Source organism: Portunus trituberculatus, chromosome 27 (genome assembly GCF_017591435.1).
Source record: "Portunus trituberculatus isolate SZX2019 chromosome 27, ASM1759143v1, whole genome shotgun sequence".
Taxonomy (NCBI): Eukaryota; Metazoa; Arthropoda; class Malacostraca; order Decapoda; family Portunidae; genus Portunus; species Portunus trituberculatus.
Window position 1 is genome coordinate 365407 of NC_059281.1, and position 11196 is coordinate 376602.

The 11196-nt window shown below is 40.2% G+C and overlaps 1 protein-coding gene across 1 annotated transcript in view; it reads left to right on the forward strand.

Annotated features, from left to right (window-relative positions):
• Nucleotides 1-11196, forward strand: part of LOC123509868 (lactosylceramide 4-alpha-galactosyltransferase-like) — a 49253-nt gene that overhangs the window by 25089 nt on the left and 12968 nt on the right. The window contains exon 6 of the mRNA XM_045264453.1: nucleotides 8733-8939. Within this exon, the coding sequence (XP_045120388.1) occupies nucleotides 8733-8939 (207 nt within the window). The remainder of the gene's footprint in view (nucleotides 1-8732; nucleotides 8940-11196) is intronic.

An 11196-nucleotide genomic window follows, 5' to 3' on the forward strand; every position in this document is an offset into this window, starting at 1 on the left:
TGTTATATCTATGTGTCAATATCATTATGGGTTATTAAAATAGCTTTTTAAAGTGCCCCCTTTGCATTTCCTCACCAGTTGAACCTGCAGTGTTTTTTTTTATTGTTATTGTTCACCGGCTCCCCGATGCCAATCTTACCAGTTTAACCGGTGAACGTAACAATTTTCGACCGTGACAGGACCATTATAACCCATGTTCAGTGTTCCATTTTTCCAGTGACTTTTTTTCTGTGATTACATTATTTTTTTGTTTCTGTGGTGTTGTGACTCTGATGTGTTTTTTTTCTGTGACTTACTCTGCGTGTGGTTTAAATTTACATTTGTGCGATCAAGTGGCTCCTTTTGGGTTAAACGTGCTTCGTGACTTTCATTGGTATCGCATAGCAGTGGTAGAGCAGGAAACCAGGTAGAAAGGCGTGTTCACCGATAGCACTTATCTCTATTTTTTGCACATAGGCAGGTGTGTAATAAGTGTTATCCAAGTGTTGGGATCATCATATGTTCATGCGAACCCTCAATCCCCTCACTTCGCGGATCATTTTTCTCGCTAGTTAGAATCGGCCATTTTAACTGGTCTCTCAGACTAATCCGCCTCCTTATCAATAACAAGTCCCAGTACAATTCGCTCCTCACTCTCAAGTCTCGTAACTAGAGTAATCCGGATCCCTCTTAATGCCGTAACTCTCTAGTTTACCCCTCATTAGTGATTGTACTCATAAGTGTTTGCTTAAGTATAATCTAGGTAATTTCCAAGGTTGCCTTTATTATCACTCTGCCAAGTTCCTCACTTAAGTAATTCGCTTATCATTTTTTTTGTTTGTTGTGGTTTAACATCTATTTAATATGGCTACCGCTCAGATTAACGTTGAAGATTTTTGTGCCGACCCTTCTCTGGAACAACTTAAAGGTGCTAATATAAAAAAGGACCAATGGAAGACCATCGCTAAACATTTTGATGTTCCCATCACGTCTCAAATGACTAAAGAGGTCATTAAGAATGTAGTTGTTGAACATCTAGTGCAAGAAGGTAAGTTGCTAGGAAATGCCATAGAAGAGTTAACTCCCATGTCAGCCTCTACGAGGACTATAATACACAGTCCCCAGGAAGAACAGGATAAGAGTAGGATAAGTCAATGGGAAATTGAGAAGCTTAAACTAGAATACCGGATGCATGAAAAACAAATGCAACTACAGGCAGAAAAAGAAGATAAAGAGAGAGAATTTCAGTTACAACTTAGAAGGCAGGAGAATGAGTTAGAAATTCAGGAGTTAGCCCTACGAAATGACGCTAAGTTTAGAGGGGAAGAAATAGATATAAAGAAACAGTTAGCAAGCTTTGATCCTTCTATAGCTACTCCGCTAGTTCCCCCTTTTGATGAATCTGATGTTGACGGGTCATTTCGCGCTTTTGAGAGCATTGCTAATAGGAATAAATGGCCCAAGGATCAGTGGGTGTCTCTCCTTGTCCCTAAGCTAGTAGGAAAAGCTTATAGGGTATACAACGGCCTTAGTGATGAGGTAGAATATGAAGAGATCAAAGGTAACATTCTAGATGCCTACTCTATCACTTCTGATGGATACAGACAACAGTTTCGAAAGTATGTGAAACCAGAGTCTCACACCTATGTTGATTTCGCTAGTGAGAAACTAAGACAATGTAAGAAATGGTTAGCCGCCCTTAACATTACCACCTTTTCGGAGTTGCTCAATCTAATGGTCCTGGAAGAATGGAAGAACAAGTTACCCTTTAATATTCTGAGGCATGTGGAAGAACGGGGAGAGAGTGATCTTATGTCTGCCGCTAAAGTGGCTGATGCGTTTGCTTTGTTGATGGGATCCCTGGGTAGTAGAGGTCGTGGTTCACTATCTAATGTTAGGTCCTCCTTTGGGGAAGGTTTTGGAGGCGCGGGTGGTAAGCCAACCGGATTCTTGCCAAATGCATATAATTCCCCCTGGTGTACATACTGTAAGAAGCCAGGTCACACGATCCAGAAATGTAGACACCCAAATTGCAAGGGGTCTCAACGTCAATTTTCTTTTGTGGCCCCTAAACCTAACACGTTTGAGAACGAGAAACCAGTGGCCCTAGCTAACCCTGTCAACTCTCCTCTAGAACTTTATGACTCGTACATGTATCAAGGTAAAGTGTCCCTGACTGATGGTTAAGACAAGGCAATAAATATCAAGGTTCTGCGTGATACAGGTGCTGCCCAATCCATCTTAAGGGAAGATGTCATCCCTAACATCAAACAGGCTTTCACTGGGGAGAAGGTGATCCTTACAGGATCACGTCCCTAGGACGTCAGGTCGCTTTACTAAACGTCCCGTTCCTTGGTGGAATGCAGCATGCACTGCAGCGGTAAAAGAGAAACGGGCAGCTTTCTCTCGCCTCCGGCGACATCGTGGGGACCCACAGTGCCTGGAAGCTTTTCGGCGCTGCCGAGCTTGGGCCCGCCGCGTTTTGAAAGAGGCACAAAGAGCCTCGTGGAAAGCCTATGTCTCTTCCATAAACGTCCGCACCCCTCTTACGGATGTCTTCAACAAAGTCCGCCGAATTGCTGGGAAGTATTCTGCTTCTTCCCCACCAATTTTGTTGCCTGCTGGGCGAACGGTGGCAGACCCTAAGAATGTCGCCGACCTCTTCGCGGAGCACTTTGCCAGTGTTTCCCAGAGGCATCCTTCAGCTCCGGGCGCACGTCACCGCCAGAGAATGGAATATTCGGCATAAACTTTTCTTCCGCTGGAGGGGAGGGGAGTCTTATAATTTCCCTTTCTCTGCTTCCGAATTGCGGACTGCTTTGTCCCAGTGTCACGACTCTTCTCCTGGGCCAGATGATATACCTTATGCCTTCTTGCGCCACATGTCTGACACTGCTTTTAACTTTCTTTTAAATCTTTATAATATGATTTGGCATACCGGTGACTTTCCATCTTCTTGGGCTGTGGCAGTGGTTCTCCCATTTCCGAAGCCTGGGAAAGATAATCTCCAGGCTACGAACTACCGTCCTATATCTTTGACATCCTGTATTTGTAAAGTGTTAGAAAAGATGGTAAATGTAAGACTCATGTGGTACTTGGAGAGGGGAAGTACTTGTCATCGGTACAGTACGGCTTCCGAAAGATGAGGTCTACTACTGATGCTCTTTTATCCCTAGAGTCTTCCATTTGTGAGGCCTTCGCTAATCACCACCATCAAGTAACAGTCTTTTTGACCTGGAGAAGGCCTACGACACGGCTTGGTGTCATGGCATTTTACAGTCTTTGTTTAATTTTGGCCTTCGTGGCCACCTTCCTATTTTATCCAGCAGTTTTTATCCAGACGTTTTTACGGGTTCGAGTGGGAGTGTTCTCTCTGAGGCTACTGCTCTAAATGACGGTGTCCCACAGGAAGTATTCTTAGTGTTACGCTATTCGCAGTCGCAATAAATGGTGTTATAGATACTCTCCCAGATGGCATTCACAGCTCCTTATATGTTGATGATTTATGTATCTCTTTTGCTGCTGCTAGGATGTCACTGATTGAGCGCAAGCTCCAACTGGCGATCAATAGGGTGTCCAGTTGGGCCAACATGAACGGTTTTCGATTCTCCACCTCGAAGACCGTAGCTATGCATTTTGTCGCAACCGTGGTGTCCATCCAGACCCTGATTTATACCTCGCCAATAGACGCCTCTCATGCGTGGAGGCGACTCGATATCTTGGCCTTTTATTTGACAACCGTCTCACCTGGGTTCCCATTTCCGTTCTCTTAAGGCGTCTTGTCGGCAGGCATTATCCCTTCTTCGGGTTTTAAGTCACACCTCTTGGGGTGCGGACAGGGACACGTTGCTGCTGCTTCACCGTACACTCATACTTCCGAAGCTGGAATACGGCTGTGAGATCTACTCATCCGCAACGGATGCACGACTACGCACGCTTGACCCGTGCATCATGCTGGGGTCCGCTTGGCTACGGGTGCATTTCGGACATCTCCAATACCTAGCCTTCTAGTGGATGCTGGTTTCTGGCCGCTCGACCTCCGGCGCCAGTCTTCGATGCTCCGGTGTTGGTTTCGCACCCACCGTCTTCCTGATTCTGTCCCCTGTGTGTCAATGTTGCGGGACTCGCGCTCGCAGGCGTATGTCACTCGACCGAGTCTCCCTAAACCTTTTGGCCTGCGAGTTGCAAATCTCATGGCAGAGTTATCTATCGACCCCACTCCTGTGTACTCTTTCCGTCTCCCGCGAGTTGGTTATTGGCAACTTCCAGTTATCTCATTATGCCCTCTTGCCACGGATGGCAAGAAGGATTTTCTGCCAGCTCTGTCCCACACTCGGTTTTAGAACACTTTTTATCCATTCTAATGACACTCCTGTTTTTACTGATGGTTCCAAATCCGACGCAGGCGTCGGGTTTAGTGTAGTTTTCTTCTCTTTTTATCGGTGTTGCAGCCTTCCTTCGGTAGCCTCCGTCTTTACTGCGGAGCTGTCTGCCATAGTTTTTGCTTTACAGATTATTTTTACTTTACCGGTTTCGTCTTTTACAATTTTTAGTGACTGTCGCAGTGCTCTTACTGCTCTCTCTTGCACTGTCTCCCTTAATCCTCTGGTTTTATCAGCCCTGGAGTGGCTATACCTACTTACCAGAAGAGGATATCGTGTGGGGTTCTGTTGGGTCCCTGGTCACGTTGGTGTTCCAGGGAATGAATACGCAGACCGCCTCGCTAAAGAGGCAACAAGTCGCGCTCCATCTCTTGCCCCTATTCCGTTTCGAGATGTATTTTCTGTAATTCGCGAGGCAGTTGCTGCACTTTGGCAGAGGAGATGGCTAACGGGGGTTGCAACCTCAAAAATGGGAGAGATTACTACTTCCATACTCCTTCAGTGGACTTACACCCATATCCGGGATCGCCGTGCACAGACTTTATTGGCGCGACTTCGTATAGGTCACACGTACCTTACACAAAGGTACCTCCTGACCAGGGACCCTCAACCTTACTGTGATGATTGTCTGGTGCCGCTTACGGTGCGGCACCTACTTGTGGAGTGCCCTAGTTTGACTGATTTAAGACACCGCTACCTCTACCGCTTTCACGGTAGAGATAGCGGTGTCTATTATATCTCAAAGGTCCTTGGCCAGAGTGGCCAGGATGTTTTTAGTTTTTTGGGAGAAGCGGGCCTATTCCCAAATATGTGAATTTTATTGAATTTTATTGTATTTTCTTATTTGTTTATCTATTTTAGATACTTTTAATTGCATAATTTTGAATTGCTTTTAGTTAGTTTTTTACGATGTTTTTACTATTATAGTTTTTAATCCCTTTGTTTCCTTTTCTTTCATATTTTCTTTTTACCTTTTTTAACGGCGCCATATGACCTCCGCCGTTGCGGCGCCTAATTTTAAATCCCCCACTTTTCCTCTATCAGTCTGTCTGTGCTTCTGTCTGCCTGACTGTCTCCGCTTGTTTGTCTGTGTCGGTTAGATTAGGTAAGGTTGGATTTACTATTACAATTAGGGTCGCATTTAGGATCACAACTAAAAAAGGATGGGAAACATTGGTCTTGCGGTTTGTTGAGTACAATTAGCTACTCAGCTACATTACAAAATTTCATTTTAATGTCAGTACTTTTTTTCCTTTTTTTATTCAAGTATTTCCTATGAAATATTTGAAATAATCCTTGTCTTACATAAATATCCCAACATTTGACAACATTGCTCTCCGGCGTTGTCATATAGTTCAAGAGCAGCTGATACTTATTGGTAGTTAGGTCGCTCAGGTCAGTTCAGCCCCTCAGGAGTCATTTCCTCCCTGGCCATCACCCTCACCCATGATGGAAGTAACGCCCAAGCGCCACTGTGTTTTTCACAGCCGAGAAAAAGAAATTACAACGTCAATAAGTATTTCTCAGACGAGAAAGTCAAAAGAGAGATTCTATTATTGCACCCTTCAGACCAGGGCAAACCTCTAAAAATAGTGTAGTAGCGTGGAAAAGTCTATACTTGAAAAAAATAATTATAAAAAATCCGGAATTACCCAAAATCACAGAATACAATGAGAGAGAGAGACAGAGAGAGAGAGAGAGAGAGAGAGAGAGAGAGAGAGAGAGAGAGAGAGAGAGCAGGCGAGCGAGCGAGGGAGGGAGGAAGAGAGAGAGAGAGAAGGGAGTCGCCTAGCACGAGGAACTCCCATTCTAGGCCAACGCTCAATTTTTTTTTTTCCGAAAATAAAACGATTGTAGAGCGTTCTACACCTTACTTGATCCCTCTTCACCAGCGTCTCCCCCTCTCTTTCCTTCTCTCTATCCTCCTTCCTTGTCTCTAATCTTTCCTCCATATCTTCTCCTTCATTCATTCACCTATGCAATCCACCTGCATATAGCGGTTTATCTTTTTTTCCACTTATTATTAATGTTGCTTCTTCCTTTTATATCTGTGTGATGTAAATCTCTCTCTCTCTCTCTCTCTCTCTCTCTCTCTCTCTCTCTCTCTCTCTCTCTCTCTCTCTCTCTCACACACAAAATTGCAATCTCAAGTCACATTCTACTTTATTTGACCTTTAAATGACTAAAAGAACAGTATTAGTGTATCTGATCCAAAATTCATACTCTCTCATCACCACTGCCAACTCAACAAGGCATTTATGAGTTTCCTGGGTATATACACTTAAATTTATCTGTCGTTAATGTATTGTTTTATCCTGTCCATCGAAGTTGTAGGGATTCATCTGGGGCGCGGGTGACGGTCCTGGTATTCACTTGTTTCCAATGGAGTGGCTGCGGCAATGTCAATGGACTACTTTGGAGATTCGAACCTATCAGGTTTCGCGGGCATTGTGTCCGTGATGAAACACCTTTACAAATTCTTCCACACATTATTTTTTCTCTACTCGAGAATTCCACGTGAATACAAATATACTCAACTACTATGTATTTAAGTGTATGCCTAGTATGTATGATAATATTAACAAATAGAATCATATGTATGTTAGCATGGAAAACTTCCACAGGACATCGCTTTTATGGATGGCTGATAAATTTTAGAACTGTGCATATTTCGTCATAATATATATCCTGTCACTAATGAAAACGCTAAAGGAACTTGACGAGATGAGGTACGCCTATAGAAAGAAAGCAAGACTTCAGAAATATAAAAATATAAATTCACAAATGGCATTTAGAAATAAACATTACAAAAGTGCATCGCCACCGGAGTGGAAGTTGCCAGTTGTCGCCACGTGGAAAAATACAGGCATACGCCTGAGAGTTTGTTTTGGTTCCTTTAGCGTTTTCATTAGTGACAGGATATATATTATGACGAAATATGCACATTACTAAAATTTATTAGCCATCCATAGAAGCGATGTCAAGTGGAAGTTTTATAACATACATATGATTCTATTTGTTTATATTTTCATACATACAAGGAATACACTTAAACACATAGTAGTTGAGCATATTTATATTCACGTGGAATTCTCGAGTAGAGAGAAAAACTAATGTGTGGAAGAATTTGTGAAGGTGTTTCACAACGGACGCTATGCCCGGGAGAGGCTTCACAAGCTCCCCATTGGTGGCTCTCGTGCCACACACATGACGGTGATTCCCACCACGTCCCACCGATGTTGAAGAATGTGAATTTTTGTCTCCGTGTTGCCTTCCGGTCAGTAATATAAAATGCATGAGTTTCAGGTGATCGAAGCCTCAAGTACCTTTAGTGAGCAACATCTCTATCAAGTATAACACTAGAAAAGGCTGTCAAACCAAGGTCTAGAAGGTTTAGATTGAAAGAAAGAGTGAGGAATAACGCCTCCGTGCTAGAAAATCAGCATGATATTTCCTCAGGTGCCCTTAATTGCCAGATGCAAAATGCCAGAGATATCTCTGATTTGTGGGATATTAGGACAAGATATAGATATGAAATTGTGATCGGAAAAGCCCAACGAAGTTAGAGTAACAGCGGAAGGATTAGAGATTAAGAAAAAATCAAAGAAACTACATTTTTTAATTCTTAAAATCAATTCTTCTTAAATTATACATTTTGTACAATTTTTCTTCTAAAATCCTTTGATTTTAATGAAATTGTACCTAATTTCACAATGATCAATGTTACTTAGCTTTCCTTCAATCCCTCCCTGTATAATTTCTTCCTTTCTCTTTGTTCGAATTAAATATAGGACATTGTTCCCTTTTGCGGTTCTAAGAATAACTGTTTCAAGAAGTTATCCTTAATTAGAAAATTCATCTGTTTCACCGTTATCCATCATCAAGCTCCAGTCAACATTTTTAGAATTTAAATTGCCTACTAATGTCCACAACTGGTTTTTAATTTCCTTCCACAATAGTGCCAATTTTCTTTATAATATTCGGTACTGTGTACACTGATCCCAGTATCATTGACTGTGATCCTTCCTTAATATCAATCCATATCGACTCTGTTTTCTTATTTGTTTTAATTTCACTATTGATAAAATATTGTAATGTGTTCCTTATATATATATAAGCATTTATATCATCTTTGCTTAGATAAAGTATCAAACAGTGTTCAGTGCTCCTAACCTACAATTTTTTTTTTTTAAATGACAATTTTTATTGGATACTTCCAACATGTGTCTTTTGCGTTGCAATCTCAGTGATAACCTATATTTTCGTTAAGGTACACAGTTTTCTCTGTTGTTGTAAGCCATGTATCTTTCCTTTATAAGATATCTTTTTCATGTCCTTATTTAGATGCTTACATTCTTTAAACATCAACAGCCAGAGTTGTGGGGAAGTATTGGCCCGAAGGCAATAACGCGCGTAGTGAAGGCAATGTGTGATGTGGTGGACCTAGAAACATTGCTTCCCAAGACACCTGTTACGTGTGGTAGAGTGACTTTGCACCCAAGACAGACATTCTACCCTGTCGATTACACGCAGTCTAAAAAGTTCTTCACAAAAAACGGCGGTAAAAGGTTTAAAAAGGTAAGTTTCTTCAAAGTAATAGAAGGTGAAATGCTCACGTTTTCTCTGCTTATCATAACTTCCAATATTTTCCATACTCATCCTTACTTGTATTCAAAAACAGTCTGCTCTTCCATCACGAATATTTTCAAAGGCCACAGAGGTAGATGATTACTAAAATTTCTAAGAAAGTTTTTCCTATTCATAATGATGACATCGTACTACTTTCTCGTAAGAATCATGAAAAGAAATTCCGCAAAACCCCCGGAAACTTCAATTATAGTCGGCTCACACTGATGTGCTCGTTTTGGTATGGTCTGCTTTTTCACAGTTAGTCTTCCACTGTCACCATATTTCTACAGTTCCCGGTGTCGCAGTAAAAAAATATCCCGGTGTGGCATGAAGAAGTGTCCCACCATGACGAGACGGGAAGTAAAGACCTACCCTGCCAGACGCACGAATCATTCGCTCCACGGAGCGACGTGGACGCTTTAGTTGCGCCCAACACCAACACTAAAAACGCAAACACCAACACCACCATCACCATTACCAACACCAACACCAACATCAACAACAATAATGATGATGATGATAATAATAATAATAATAATAATAATAATAATAATAATAATAATAATAATAATAATAATAATGATAATAATAATAATAATAATAATAATAATAATAATAATGATAATAATAATATTAATAATGATAATAATAATAGCTGTCGTAGTAGTAGTAGTAGTAGTAGTAGTAACGATAGATAATAAAGAACAGCAGCAACACGAAGGTGAGCAATACTGATGATAACATTTAAAAGAATCAATAATACTAAAACTTTTATCATTATCATTCATACTGATATCAATTCTACTTAACTAACTATTAATAACAGTTCCATCATTAACGTTGCCTTTATAATAATAATAATAATAATAATAATAATAATAATAATAATAATAAATACTTTATTTAGTCAATTTGTAATGATACATACACATTGAAACTCTTTGTGGATCCAGATCATTCAAAGTTACAGTTACAACACACATACAGTACAACGCACAATAAAATATCTGTGACAAGGTCAGGTCCAAGACTAAAACTATATACACTACACTATTTTAAAACACCATGCTGTAAATTTATCATGCATCAGAATCGAAATCACAATGGAAGCAATAAATTTACCTTTTTGCATGGACATAATTATACAATTTAATGCTAACTGGTACAAATGAATTCTTATATCTAGATGTTTTCTGTGAAGACAAACCCAATCTTTTTCCAGATCTTAAGAACACGTAGTTATCATTGAGAGGATGGGTATTGTCGTTCATTATTTTCCTAGTTGTACACAATACATTTCTAGAATATAGGTCATCTAGTGTTGTTACCTTTACACCCAATTTATCAGCAATTCTCACAACCTTTTTGAGTTTCTTTTTTTTTTTTTTTTTTTTTACAGTGAAGCACCCATACATCCTTCTTAAACCAAAGCATAGAGTTGACTCAATAACAGGCTTATAGAACATAGCAAGAATAGTATTTTCAACTTTTAGATTTCTTAAAATTCTCAGAAAGTGAATTCTCTGCATACATTTGCCTTACACCTTCTTTGTGTTTACATCACCAGTTATTTTATCATCAATTTGCACCACGAAGTATTTATAATCATGTACAATATATACCTGTTCCTATTTAATTACAAGATTTTGAGTACACCTCTCCCTCTTACGAAAATCGATTAACATTTCCTTTGTCTTTTTTTACATTTAAATTCAAATAATTATCATCACACCATTTAACAAAATTATTTACTTGAAAACTAGGTAAATATGGAATGTTTTGCTGCTGCTTTATTCTTACTAATGTAAGCAAATACAATTCCTATATAAGTAAAAAAATAAAAAAATAAATAAAAAAAAGAAACGCTATAAAGCAGCCAGCTACTGTTTGTCACCAGCACTGGTTATTTGACAAGTGGTAACAAATGCATCGTAGTCATACACCTCACCGCACACATCGGTCAGAGTAGAGACCAGCAGGTCGCTGACCGTCACGGTCGGCGACCACTTTATAAATGACTTCTTTTACTACTAAGAGATCCCCATACATTATATTTAAGTAAATTTCGACTGCCAGAGACGTACACTTCCTCAAAATAGGTATACTGAATGATATACTAAACTATGTTAAGTTTTGGGGAAAATCAAGATTGTCAGAGCGTTATCCCCATTGGAGTTGTATCTTGTCCTGACTGCTCGTGAGTCTG